Source organism: Oryx dammah, unplaced genomic scaffold, assembly GCF_014754425.2.
Source record: "Oryx dammah isolate SB20612 unplaced genomic scaffold, SCBI_Odam_1.1 HiC_scaffold_26, whole genome shotgun sequence".
Classification (NCBI taxonomy): domain Eukaryota; kingdom Metazoa; phylum Chordata; class Mammalia; order Artiodactyla; family Bovidae; genus Oryx; species Oryx dammah.
This window is the reverse complement of record NW_024070210.1, coordinates 56,222,038-56,236,621: the sequence shown is the minus strand read 5'-3', so window position 1 is coordinate 56,236,621 and position 14,584 is coordinate 56,222,038. Positions and strand designations below refer to the sequence as shown.

The following is a 14,584-nucleotide window of genomic DNA, read 5'->3' as shown; positions in this document are numbered from 1 at the left end:
TTTTACCTCAGTCACTTGTGATTTAATATTCTGTTGTTATACAAAGTTTTGGGGCCATGTATATAAATGGAGAAGTCTGTGTAAGAAAGCCATTGAGTTAAGAGATAAAACTGAAACAGTGATATAGGATACCTTGGTCAGAGTACCTCCCAGTAATGCTAGAAATTCCATATATGAAGAATGATTCCGTTACCTTAAACAGAAGTTACCAGGTCAGCAGCTTATGGGGCCACTAGTTAAGTAACATAAATTCATGAAGCCAGTGGTTGGAACGTGTCCGACTCTTTGCGACCCCCTGGACTGTAGCCCACCAGGCTCCTCTGTCCATGGGATTCTCCAGGCAAGAATACTGGAGTGGGTTGCCATTTCCTTCTCCAGGGGATCTTCCCAAACCAGGGATCAAATCCAGGTCTCCTGCATTGCAGGCAGACGCTTTAACCTCTGAGCCACCAGAGAAGCCCTCTTGGAACGTGTGAAGGAGGGTAAAAAAGTCAGAAGAATAGAGCTTATTATACAGAGTGAAGTAAGTCAGAAAGAGAAAAACAAATATTGTGTACTAGCACATATATTGGAGAAGGCAATGGCACCCCACACCAGTACTCTTGCTTGGAAAGTCCCATGGACGGAGGAGCCTGGTAGGCTGCAGTCCATGGGGTCTCGAAGAGTCAGACATGACTGAGTGACTTCACTTTCACTTTTCACTTTCATACATTGGAGAAGGAAATGGCAACCCACTCCAGTGTTCTTGCCTAGAGAATCCCAGGGATGGGGGAGCCTGGTGGGCTGCCATCTGTGGGGTCGCACAGAGTTGGACACGACTGAAGCGACTTAGCAACTTAGCAGCAGCACATATATATGAAATCTAGAAAGATGGTACTGATGAACCTATTTGCCGAGCGGTAATGGAGACACTAGACATTGAGAATAGACTTATCGACACAGCTGGCGGGAGAGGAAGGAGAGGGTGGGATGTATGGAGAGAGTAACATGGAAACATACATTACCATATGTAAAATAGGTAGTCAGTGGGAATTTGCTAATATGACTCAGGGAACTGAAATGAGGATGGGGAACAAACTAGAGGGGTGGGATGGCAAGGGAGATGGGAGGGATGTTCAAGTGGGAGGGGCCATGGGTAAACCTATGGCCAATTCATGTTGATGTTTGGTAGAAACCAATACAATATTGTAAAGCAGTTATCCTTCAATTAAAAATAAATTTAAAAAAAATCAGAAGAACCCAGTGAAGACAACCGTATAAACATAAAACTTGTCCCAGATTCTCATAGTATTAGCTATTTTTAGTGTAAGAGATTCTTCTTTAAAAAAAAAACCCTCTTTTTCATATTTTGATAGTCAGTAGTCAATAAAAATAACTTTAAAAATGGTGATGAAAGATAACATATTCCCTCTGAATTAGAATTTCATAATTCATTCATCCAAGTAACATTTATTGGGCTTTGACTGCAGCAAATATATATAATGCAGCAAATATATATATTTTAATATATATATATATAAATGATGAGTTAGTTAGTGGTTGGAAATAATGTAATAGTATCTGATTTGCATAAAATGTCCATTTCAAAATAGTTGAGTGATAGAAGTATGAAGAAATGAAGTGAAGTGAAGTTGTTCAGTCGTGTCTGACTCTTTGTGACCCCGTGGACTGTAGCCTATCAGGCTCCTCAATCCATGGAATTCTCCAGGCAAGAATACTGGAGTGAGTTGCCATTTCCTTCTCCAGGGGATCTTCCTGACCCAGGGATCAAACCTGGGACTCGCACATTACAGGCAGACGCTTTACCATCTGAGCCACCAGGGAAGTGATAGAAGTATAGGTCATAAATTACTGAGTTTTAAGTGTTTGTAAAGCAAGCATTACTATGATATTTTTCTCCCTCTACCATTTTAAGGATACTCTTATTAGTATGAAGTGGGACCCAACGGGTCATATTCTTATGACATGTGCCAAAGAAGAAAATGTGAAACTCTGGGGACCAATTTCAGGGTGCTGGCGCTGTCTACATTCACTCTGCCATCCATCTATTGTAAATGGCATTGCTTGGTGCAGCCTTCCAGGGAAAGGATCCAAGTTGCATTTACTGATGGCCACGTATGTTATAAATTTGTGTGTGTGTGTGTCTTAATCTTTATATTAGGCTGTTACTTGCATTTTAAGTGTGGCTTCTCAAGAATTTTAAACTGTTTATTACCAGTTATTGTTCTTAAAATGTATAATACCATAAGATTACCTTAGAGAAATAAAGAACAGTTTTCCAATGTGAAGCTTTGGCTATGCAATCCAAAGATATGCCATCTTCTTTACCCCATGTAATATTGGTAAAAACATGGGTCCTACTTGTATTTCTTGTGAAATTATAGCATACCTACCACAAATAAATTTTTAAAATACATTGTAGTAGTTCTGTCAGGTCTTAATTGATAGCTGTTTGAAAATATTTTTACTTCTACATATTGACATGGTTTGGTTTTATGTGATCAAATTTTTCAAGTGGCTGTCAGAGTGGCTTAGTATGTGTTTGGCGTATTCCCCAAGATACCACACAGACCAGCGTGACTAGTTCAGAAGGATGGTGGGACCAGGAATCAAGTTGCCAGGTAAGTGTTCTACTGTTTTTTCAAGACTTCATTTGAAACCTTAGATAGTATCTGTTATCAAATAGTCCTCCTATTGGTATCTCAAACGTCAAGAATGGTTAGGGAAATGTGAATAATTGTCATACTTTGTGTGCTTTTTGAATTAGCTTTCTTTATTATTATTTTTTTTGTAAGAGATACCATAATTACTTGTTAAGGGGAGATACTCAGTAAATATCAAGTGGTGATCATTTATGGTATATAATTGACACTACCAATAGGTGAGTCCCAAGTTAAAGGTTTTTGGTACAGTGAAGTAGGAACACCACAGGAGCACGCCTATCCAAAGTATCTCCTACTGAAACCAGAATTCCATCTATAGAACCATTCCTTTATGTTAAACAGAGGTTAAAAATTAGAGTAGACAGGAAATTTCCTGGTGGTCCAGTGGTTAGGACTTGACACTTTCAGTACTAGGAAGAAAATACCACAGGAGCAAAGGTAGGAGCACTTGAGATAAATCTGATTTGCCCTCTCTGCTAAAAAGTAGCCCTTTGGACAGGCCTTAGTTATCTCATTGCTAAAACCTGCAGAGCAAACATGAGATTAAGTTGAGATTAAATACCATGTGACAGACAGAACCATAACAGAAAAAGGAACCTGTTTGTATAGCACCAGCATGTGCAATTCACAAATGTTAGAGGCAAAAAATGAAAATTACATAAAGCAAAATTTGAAAATTAAAAGTAGAAGTGGCCTTCCCTGGTGGTCTAGTGGTTACGACTCTGCACTTCCATTGAAGGGGATGGGGCTTGATCCTTAGTCAGGGAACTAAGATCCCACATGTTTCATGGCAGTGGCCCCCCCCCCCCCCCACAAAAGGTAAAAGTCAGAATTTTTCCTATTTCTGAGGGATAATTGAAACAAATGTAGTCTGTTTGAAGAGTAGGGAACTAGATTACAAGTACAATAGAAAAAAGATGAAATAGCATCAGTGAAGGAGAACCAGATTCATATCTTATTATTTTCTGTCAGGCTAACCCTTATGAGAAAGTTGTCCTTCCCTCTTCCCAACTTTATACTGAAATATAAAATTTCCAAGAATGAATTATAAATTGTTTTAATTTCATTATTTGTTAAAAATAAAAATTAATTGCAGGATGGATATAGGAAATCAGTTGGAGCCAAGTGTGTTTATCAATTGCGAGGACACATCACCCCTGTCCGGACCGTTGCCTTTAGTTCTGATGGGTTGGCCCTGGTGTCTGGTGGATTAGGTGGCCTTATGAACATTTGGTCTTTAAGGGTAAGAGTATAGATGTTATTTTCATCTTCAGAAATGTTTTTATATTAATTTATATACAGTAAAAGTTAACCAATCTTAGGAATATTTTGTGTAATAATATCTTGATTATTGAAGAAACCCTTTTCAGAATTCTCTGCCCTTTAATTTTTCTTAGTGATGTATTTTTAAAGTTCTTTAAAAAAGGCCCTAGAAAATTGGATAGTAATATGCAGTTGGACATTGCCAAATTTAGCTAAATGTAGGTTTTAGAATAAGTTTTTGTGAATGTTAAGTCTCAATTTAAAATGTAAGTAATGGCTAACCAGTTAAGGAGTGTGTATTGATGAATGCATTTAATTTTAGGACGGCTCTGTCTTGCAAACTGTTGTGATTGGCTCTGGAGCTATTCAGACCACAGTGTGGATTCCAGATGTTGGGGTGGCTGCTTGCTCAAATAGATCAAAGGTAATTTTATAATTAAATCATAAGTTGTTAACCTCTAAGGTATCTTTGAAATCGTAGTCCAAGGATCCGACTTTACAGAGAAGAAAACTGATATCCAAGATAACGCAACTGTCTAGTGGCAGAAGGAAAACTAGAACCTAGTACTCTTCTATACACTCTGCTTTGGGGGAAATGCTTAGTTATTGAATGACTTTCCACTGGAAGTTTCAAAGAGAACTTGTTACTTTCTGCCATGAATTTTGAGATAGGACTAAATTATCTTAAAATAATTTTCCCTAAAAAGAAGGACCACCTCATAAACCTTTCACTCAAGTATTCAGAATAGATTTTGGCTTTCAAATTTAATGTTCTAGTAAAAAATACTAGCCGTCTTCTGTGAAATAATTTTGTGATGACATTATCTCTTACAGTCCATGGGGTCTCAAAGAGTCGGACACAACTGAGCGACTTCACTTTCACTTTATCTCTTACAATATTGCCTTTCATACCCCTAATGAGTAGTGCCAATATCCTGCTTTGGTTTATATTTTATGTGGTTAAGTAATATTAAAATAGAGCTATAAACATGCATGAACAGTCCTACTAGATGTAAAATGTAGACTCGGACCATAGATAGTAGTGGACTGCATAGAATAAACCATCGGGCCATAGGGCAGTGCTGCTTCTCCTGTAGATGTGTGTCAGTCAGCAGAGTACTGCTTCCTCTAGTATCCCTTTGATCATGTCAGACTGTTAGAATATACTGGATGATTTTCCTGTAACTCCTATGAAATAGCAAATAATTAATGTCTCTTTAAGAAGAATCAGCTAATCCAAGGTAGTTCACAAATTTTATAGTTATTTCTTATTCACTTGTTTTTACCTTAGACAAAATTTAGGATATTTTGAAGTTCCTAGGCATTAAAAGTATAGCAAAAAATGTCTAAAAGGCAAAAGTATTTAATGCAGTTATTGGAAGGAATTTCTCATATATAAATGGTGGTGGAATTGTCTCTTTTATTTAAACAAATATCATGTGGCATGGTTTCTTTTTCATCAGGATGTTTTGGTCGTGAATTGTACAGCAGAATGGATTGCTGCCAATCATGTTTTAGCAACCTGTAGGACAGCACTGAAACAACAAGGTATTCTGGGATTAAACATGGCTCCCTGCATGAGAGCATTTCTGGAGCGGCTACCCATGATGCTTCAGGAGCAGTATGCATATGAAAAGGTAACTGATTACAGTCACTCTTGCAGATATACAGATGACTGGTGCTTTGGAATTTGAACTGTAGCTTTGAATTTATCCCTTAAAAGTATGAGATCTGAGTAAAATAAGTGGGGCTATTTGGGCAGAAGCAAATGAAAAAAAGTCATGCCTAAAATTGTTGTTCAGTAATCCTAAACCTGTTTTTACTTTATTTTAGTGGGAGTAAAATTTTTAAATAACCCTCAGATTTGTATAGTGCTTCTGTCATTCTTTTTCAGATTATTTGTTCATTCAAAACCTCTTTAAACCCCTGTACTTCAGAGTACATCATCTTCCCTTTTCTAACCCAAATATCTATTTTTGTGTAGCTTTGCTATCCCAAAGTTGAGAAGTGGAGTGGATATGGGCATCAGAGTGAATATCCTGTCCACTTAATCAAGTGAATCTTTGTGGAAAGTTTAGTAGAAGAGCTAAGGTTGAACTAAATAAGTAGGGTCGTTAAATACTAGAATGGGAAATATGGAGTTTGGACTTGGTGCCCAGGTTATGATCCTGTGTAACCTGTCTTCCAGCCCTCAGTAGTCACAGCATGCTGCTCTGAAGCAAAGTTCTTTGAGGTTTTTCCTTTTTCATTTGTTTGTTTGTTTGTTGCTGTGCTACACTGATCAGCTGTTACCATACCCAGTTAATTTCAGTGAGGTTTGCCCAGGTTTTCTTTTCTGAATCACTCAGTCACTCACAAAGTTGCTCTAGTACATCTAGAGAGGACCGTGGAAGAAGACTGTCTTTGGTGGCTTCCAGGGTTCTTTTGGTAAAGGAGGAAATGTGAGAGGGTGCAGGTCTCCATGGTTCAATTTTCTGCCCTTTTTTTGCTATTGTGAACTGACAACAAGAAACTGTAAAACTGTAATGAAAATATGCTAAATGCAGTGTAGTGTCTTGGGTTGAATCTTGGAGCAGAAAAAGAACATTAATGGGAAGCACCATGAGGTTCTATGGTTTAATTATTATTGTAACCAATGTTAATTTCTTAGTTTTAATTAATGTACCATGGTTATATAAGATGTTAACATTAGAGGTGATTGGGGTTTTATAGGAATTCACTGCACTAATCTCTATAACTCTCTATGTGCCTAAAATTATTTCTAAGTAAAAAGCTTAAAAAAGAACCAGTAAAGTTAAAATATGACTACAGGCTTTCAGAATGCAGTAAGCTAATTTATAATATTTGGCAGAGGCCCTTCAGCATCGTATCCCTGCCTTTCTCTTAGCCTCATGTGGTTTGTGGAGACCAGCTTGTTCACAGCCCCTACATGCAGTGTCTGGCCTCCCTTGCGGTGGGACTTCATCTGGATCAGCTGCTGTGTAATCCGCCAGTGCCCCCACACCACCAGCACTGCCTCCCTGACCCTGCATCCTGGAATCCAAATGAGTGGGCCTGGTTAGAGTGTTTCTCCACCACCATAAAAGCTGCTGAAGCCCTGACCAATGGAGCACAGTTTCCAGAGTCTTTTACTGTTCCCGATCTAGAGCCTGTTCCAGAGGATGAACTTGTACTCCTGATGGTACGTGTAGTATGAGCTACCACTATATGTAACTGAGATTGTGTTACATGGATGTTTAACAAATAGCAGACCAACAGTAAGTATTTGCTGGCTTGAATAGAAGCAAGAAGCGCCCCCTTAGATAAACTCAAAATATTTTGCTTTCAGATAGTCACATTCAGTCTGATAAAAGGTTTCTATGGTGACAGGGATTGATTATGAGAATTGTGGAGCTTGTATAAACTTGCTGGTTTTCAAAAACATCGTCTCATATTTTCTATTTTCTTGTTCTTAGGTATCTTGTTAGTATACATGCATATTTGTAAATATATTTTACCATCTTTTCCTGGCCATCTTTTTAGATTTATTCCACATATAGATTCTAAATTATTTAGCGCTTCAAACATGTTTAATAGAATATGAGAAGGCATTTTAGTTGTGATTTCTTTGCGATTGTATTTGAGAGTGTCTAGACACCAAACTGTGATAGAGATAAAATGCCTGGGTAGATAGTGCAGGCCAGCAGTTGATCTAACAACCCCCTTACCTAATTAAGATTTATAAAAACAAACATTTGAATATATAAATACACATACAATGTAAAATATTGTATGTTGTTCATATATTCAAATATATATTCACATATTTGAATATATCCATTTATTGAATATTTATTCATTGATAAATGAATTTATCAATTCATTTATTGAATATATTCATATATTAATAAATATGTGAATTGAAGAAAATGAGCAAACTCCGGGAGATGGTAAAGGACAAGGAAGCCTGGCGTGCTGCAGTCCATGGGGTCGCAAAGAGTAGGACACGATTAAGTGACTAAACAACAAGAACAATCTAAATGTAGATTATTTTAGTCAGGAAGTATTCTTCTGAGCTCATTTCTCTCAAATATGTCATATGTAGATGAGGAAAATGAAGCCTAGCAAGATGAAGTGACCTGCCCACAACTGTTCGAGTTCACAGGGGTGATGGCTCCTGCAAATGACCTTGTACCTGTGGGTGCTCAGAAGTGATTAGCTTTGAATCTCCAATGTGTTAGTGATAGTTGATAGTAAAAGTGTTTATCACCTCAGTGCAGTTCAGTCGCTCAGTAATAAGCGAGTCTTTGCGACCCTGTGAACCACAGCACGCCAGGCCTCCCTGTCCATCACCAACTCCCGGAGTTTACCCAAACTCACGTCCATCAAGTCGGTGATGCCATCCAACCATCTCATCCTCTATTGTCCCCTTCTCTTCCTGCCCTCAATCTTTTACCCCATTAGGGTCTTTTCCAATGAGTCAGATCTTCACATCAGGTGGCCAGAGTATTGGAGTTTCCGCTTCAACGTCAGTCCTTCCAATGAACACCCAGGACTGATCTCCTTTAGGGTGGACTGGTTGGATCTTCTTGCAGTCCAAGGGACTCTCAAGAGTCTTCTCAAGAGTCCTCTCTCAAGACTGTCAGAGTCTTCTTTGAACTTCTCCACAGTTCAAAAGCATCAGTTCTTCAGTGCTCAGCTTTCTTTATAGTCCATCTCTCACATCCATACATGACTACTGGAAAAGCCATAGCCTTGACTAGACAGATCTTTGTTGACAAAGTAATGTCTCTGCTTTTTAATATGCTGTCTAGGTTGATCATAACTTTTCTCCCAAGCAGTAAGCGTCTTTTAGTTTTATGGCTGCAGTCACCATCTGCAGTGATTTTGGAGCCCTCAAAAATAAAGTCAGCACTGTTTCCACTGTTTCCCCATCTGTTTGCCATGACGTGATGGGACCGGATGCCATGATCTTCGTTTTCTGAATGTTGAGCTTTAAGCCAACTTTTTCACTCTCCTCTTTCACTTTCATCAAGAGGCTCTTTAGTTCTTCAGTTCAGTTCAGTTCAGTTCAGTTGCTCAGTCGTGTCCAACTCTTTGCGACCCCACGAACCGCAGCACACCAGGCCTCCCTGTCCATCACCAACTCTTGGAGTCCACCCAGATCCATATCCATCGAGTCGGTGATGCCATCCAACCATCTCATCCTCTGTCATCCCCTTCTCCTCCTGTCCTCAATCTTTCCCAGCATCAGGGTCTTTTCCAGTGAGGCAGCTCTTTGCATCAGGTGGCCAAAGTATTGGAGTTTCAGCTTCAAAATCAGTCCTTCCAATGAACACCCAGGACTGATCTCCTTTAGGATGGACTGATTGAATCTCCTTGTAGTCCAAGGGACTCTCGAGTCTTCTCCAACACCATAGTTCAAAAGCATCAATTCTTCGGTGCTCAGCTTTCTTTATAGTCCAACTCTCACATCCATACATGACTACTGGAAAAACCATAGCCTTGACTAGACAGACCTTTGTTGACAAAGTAATGTCTCTGCTTTTTAATAAGCTGTCTAGGTTGGTCATAACTTTCCTTCCAAGGAGTAAGCATCTTTTAATCTCATGGCTGCAGTCACCATCTGCAGTGATTTTAGAGCCCAGAAAAATAAAGCCAGCCACTGTTTCCACTGTTTCCCCATCTATTTCCCATGAAGTGATGGGACCAGATGCCATGATCTTCGTTTTCTGAATGTTGAGCTTTAAGCCAACTTTTTCACTCTCCTCTTTCACTTTCATCAAGAGGCTCTTTAGTTCTTCTTCACTTTCTGCCATAAGGGTGGGGTCATCTGCATATCTGAGGTTACTGATATTTCTCCCGGCAATCTTGATTCCAGCTTGTGCTTCTTCCAGCCCAGCGTTTCTCATGATTTACTCTGCATAGAAGTTAAATAAGCAGGGTGACAATATACAGCCTTGACATACTCCTTTTCCTATTTGGAACCAGTCTGGTGTTCCATGTCCAGTTCTAACTGTTGCTTCCTGACCTGCATACAGATTTCTCAGGAGGCACGTCAGGTGGTCTGGTATTCCCATCTCTTTAAGAATTTTCCACAATTTATTGTGATCCACAGTCAAAGGCTTTGGCATAGTCAATAAAGCAGAATTAGATGTTTTTCTGGAACTCTTGCTTTTTTGATGATCCAGCGGATGTTGGCAACTTGATCTTTGGTTCCTCTGCCTTTTCTAAAACCAGCTTGAACATCTGGAAGTTCACAGCTCTTGTATTGCTGAAGCTTGGCTTGGAGAATTTGGAGCATTACTTTACTAACATGTGGAATGAGTGCAATTGTGCGGTAGTTTGAGCATTCTTTGGCATTGCCTCTCTTTGACATTGGAATGAAAATTGACCTTTTTCAGTAGTTTTCCAAATTTACTGACATACTGAGTACAGCACTTTCACAGCATCATCTTTCAGGATTTGAGCTAGCTCAACTGGAATTCCATCACCTCCACTAGCTTTGTTTGCAGTGATGCTTCCTAAGGCCCACTTGACTTCACATTCCAGAATGTCTAGCTCTAGGTGAGTGACCACACCATCGTGATTATCTGGGTCATGAAGATCTTTTTTGTACAATTCTGTGTATTCTTGCCACCTCTTCTTACTATCTTCTGTTTCTGTTAGGTCCATACCATTTCTGTCCTTTATTGAGCCCATCTTTGCATGAAATGTTCCCTTGGTATCTCTGATTTTCTTGAAAAGATCTCTAGTCTTTTCCATTCTGTTGTTTTCCTCTATTTCCTTGCATTGATCGCTGAGGAAGGCTTTCTTATCTGTCCTTGCTATTCTTTGGAACTCTGCATTCAAATGGGAATATCTTTCCTTTCCTCCTTTGCTTTTTGCCTCTCTTCTTTTCACAGCTATTTGTAAGGCCTCCCCAGACAGCCATTTTGCTTTTTTGCATTTCTTTTTCTTGGGGCTGGTCTTGATCCCTGTCTCCTATATAGTTTCACGAACGTCTGTCCATAGTTCATCAGGCACTCTATCAGATCTCGTACCTTAAATCTATTCCTCACTTCCACTGGATAATCATAAGGGATTTGATTAGGTCATACCTGAATGGTCTAGTGGTTTTCCCCACTTTCTTCAATTTAAGTCTGAATTTGGCAATGAGTTCATGATCTGAGCCACAGTCAGCTCCCAGTCTTGTTTTTGCTGACTGTATAGAGCTTCTCCATCTTAGGCTGCAAAGAATATAATCAGTCTGATTTCACTGTTGGCCATCTGGTGATGTCCATGTGTAGAGTCTTCTCTTGTGTTGTTGGAAGAGGGTGTTTGCTATGACCAGTGCGTTCTCTTGGCAAAATTCTATTAGCCTTTGTCCTGCTTCATTCTGTACTCCAAGGCCAAACTTGCTTGTTATCCAGGTGTTTCTTAACTTCCTACTTTTGCACTCCAGTCCCCTGTAATGAAAAGGACATCTTTTTTGGGTGTTAGTTCTAAAAGGTCTTGTAGGTCTTCATAGAACCATTCAACTTCAGCTTCTTCAGCATTACTGGTCGGGGCATAGGCTTAGATTACCATGATATTGAATCATTTGGCTTGGACGAACAGAGATCACTCTGTCGTTTTTGAGATTGCATCCAAGTACTGCATTTCAGACGCTTTTGTTGGCTGTGATGGCTACTCCATTTCTTTTAAGGGATTCCTGCCTACAGTAGTAGATATAATGGTCATCTGAGTTAAATTCACCCATTCTAGTCCTTTTTTTTTTTTTTTTTCCAGATATCTGTTGCTTGGAGTACATTGTGGCTTTTGGCTGTACAGGATAGAAAATTACTTTACAATTATGTTGGATATTTGTGATAGCAGGTAGGGAGTGGGAAAAATTAGATATCAGAATATGAATAAAGAGCAAAAGACAGTGTGAGTTAGCATAGGAAGTTATAGTGAGAGAAAAGAACCTGAATTTTTCAGCCAATCAGTATATGAAATCTTGGAAATTTCAAGTGATAATAGTTCACTTATAACTCTTTAGCCAAATAAGAGAGTATTATCAAAACAAAAGAGCATAATAAATGTTCTTTAAACCCAATTTGTTAATATTTATATACTTATTTATCCATAAAATTTTTTTTTCTCTTTATATGATCTTTTTATTAGAAAAGGAAGTAGAGTTAATAGAACTGAATTGAACAGTGTTTACAGAATCATTAGAGGTGTAAAGACAGACAGAAAATGGGAGAACAAAAACCCTAAGCAAATGTGAAACCATTCTAGTCCTTTTTAGGGAAATACTAACAATGCATAAAAATCAAGTCTGGCATGATTGTAAAACTGCTCTTAATTTCTCATAATATTACCAAATTTTTTTTTTTTTTGAAAGAAAACTTAGTTGTTAGTTAAGAACAAATGAATCTTTTGCAAAAAATTTTCTCAAAAAATGGCCTGGGAAAAAGGAGGGGTCCATTTTGGTCTTCTTCCTGCTTGTAACTGAACATGTGATCTTGGGCTTCTCCTTTTCTCTTAAAAAAAATATTAATTTGATCATTTTTAAGACTTCTTAAAGAAAAGATAAATATTGATTAAGCAAAGTTGATCCTGATGTTTGCCCTGTCTTATAGGATAACAGTAAATGGATTAATGGCATGGATGAACAAATTATGTCTTGGGCAACTTCCAGACCTGAGGTCAGTAAAGAGGGCAATAACTTTATGGTGGTTCTTCGTAAATCTTCTGGTTCTAAATGCTTATGTGTTTATACCCTGGTGTCCCCCATAGAGGCTTCTATACACTTAGTACCCAGTAGATGCTTATTTGAATGAATTAACAAATCATATTTTGATTTGTTTGTGGTTTTCTAGGACTGGCACCTGGGAGGTAAATGTGATGTCTACTTGTGGGGTGCTGGCAGGCATGGACAGCTGGCAGAAGCTGGAAGAAATGTAATGGTACCTGCAGCAGCTCCCTCATTCTCACAGGCCCAACAGGTAACTAGGAGGGTAAAGAATTGGAGAACTGACAGTTCTGATTACCTTAAGTTCAGTAGCTTACTTGGGATAGTTTGTCCACTGCATAATCTGTTGTGAGGAATCCAACAAAGTCATGATATAAAGCTTCTAAATAAAAGTTTTATAGAGTTTTTATCAGACTTAAGTTTTGTTAATATTCCGAAATTTTTCTTGTTTTCAAGGATAATGAAGTAACATCATGATGCTTTAAGCCTGCCCAGTACATATTTATAGATGTTAAGATATAGCTGATTATCAATTCTCTCTTTGGGGTCATAAACTTGCTGGGATCTTTAGCCAGATTTCATTGATACCCCTCCTCTCTTCTAATAATTGTGGTACTAAATCTCCAAACTCTTCTTAAGACTCCTGCTTTCACTTCTGTTCTTCTCTACCTCAGTAAGCCCCAAGATGCACTACTCTTTTTTGCAGATATCCCCTCCAGTTTCTGTTTCTTGGTGGCCTCCAGCCATCTTTACTGTTTTCCCATCACTGTTTCCTTTTTCTTCTTTTTATCTATTTTCTTCTTAAACTCTGCACAACTGACTGAAAGCTCTGTAGATAACATGTTTCTAAACTATCTTAAATCATCAGATGAGCCTCATACATCTTTTAGTTAAGTAAGCAGTTTTATAATAATCAAGGGCTTATAGGAATCCCATAATTATGTCAACTCTTCCACTTTAGTGAAAGGATGAAAGAACTGATAAAGGTATCCTAGATATACATGGAATCATTTTAAATGTTTGCATATTAAAGCTATGTAATAGAATATAATATATGTAACTTTGTGTTTTGATACTAGGTCATATGCGGTCAAAATTGTACCTTTGTCATCCAGGCCAATGGCACAGTGTTGGCTTGTGGGGAAGGAAGTTATGGCAGATTAGGACAAGGAAATTCAGATGACCTACATGTGCTGACAGTCATTTCAGCCTTACAAGGTAAATTATCCTCAGTTAAAAGCAGAGCAGAAACTGTGGCCTGTTTGTAAGAATGTTTGTTAATTACATTGCAACTCACCCAAACCTTTGCTAAATAAAGTCATGTAGGGTTTTCACTTATATTTATGTTCTTGTTTAGGCATGCACAACCTTAATTTTCCATATTTTAAGTTGTATTATTTTACAAGTTGTCATAGCATTGCTAGAATTCAGTGATATAAATTGCTGTGGTAATACTCACTGAAGATTATAAATAAATTCCTTAAAATTGCTGAATTGTAATTTGGTAACTATTACTAGCAGTAGTAGGGCTTCCCAGGTGGCTCAGTAGTAAAGAATTCACCTGCCAATGGAGGAGACACAGGAGACATGGGTTCCATCCCTGAGTTGGGAAGATTCCCCTGAAGGAAGAAACGGCAACCCACTCCAGTATTCTTGCCTGGAAAATTCTGTGGATAGAAGAGCTTGGCGGGCTACAGTCCGTGGGATTGCAAAAAGTCAGATACCACTGAGCAACTGAGCACACACGCAATAGCAATAGTAATCAGGCATGTGCTTCATTAACAATAAACATTAATTTACATAGAAATGTGCATATATACTAAAGCCTTTGAAAGGGCATCTCCATCAGAGTACTCTGTGACTTGGAGAAAGAATATCTCTGGAAAAAGCACTGCAGGGGGCCTCTGGCTTGTTTCTTAAGTTAACTTTTACTGGCTCTAAAGTCAATAGACAAAGC

At 38.5% G+C, this 14,584-nt stretch overlaps 1 protein-coding gene across 1 annotated transcript in view; it reads left to right on the top strand.

Annotated features, from left to right (window-relative positions):
- Positions 1 to 14,584, top strand: part of HERC1 (HECT and RLD domain containing E3 ubiquitin protein ligase family member 1) — a 194,134-nt gene that overhangs the window by 159,656 nt on the left and 19,894 nt on the right. The window contains exons 56-65 of the mRNA XM_040226709.1: positions 756 to 807; positions 1,916 to 2,115; positions 2,516 to 2,621; positions 3,760 to 3,906; positions 4,249 to 4,350; positions 5,390 to 5,563; positions 6,814 to 7,107; positions 12,515 to 12,580; positions 12,755 to 12,880; positions 13,707 to 13,845. Of these exons, the coding sequence (XP_040082643.1) occupies positions 756 to 807; positions 1,916 to 2,115; positions 2,516 to 2,621; positions 3,760 to 3,906; positions 4,249 to 4,350; positions 5,390 to 5,563; positions 6,814 to 7,107; positions 12,515 to 12,580; positions 12,755 to 12,880; positions 13,707 to 13,845 (1,406 nt within the window). The remainder of the gene's footprint in view (positions 1 to 755; positions 808 to 1,915; positions 2,116 to 2,515; positions 2,622 to 3,759; positions 3,907 to 4,248; positions 4,351 to 5,389; positions 5,564 to 6,813; positions 7,108 to 12,514; positions 12,581 to 12,754; positions 12,881 to 13,706; positions 13,846 to 14,584) is intronic.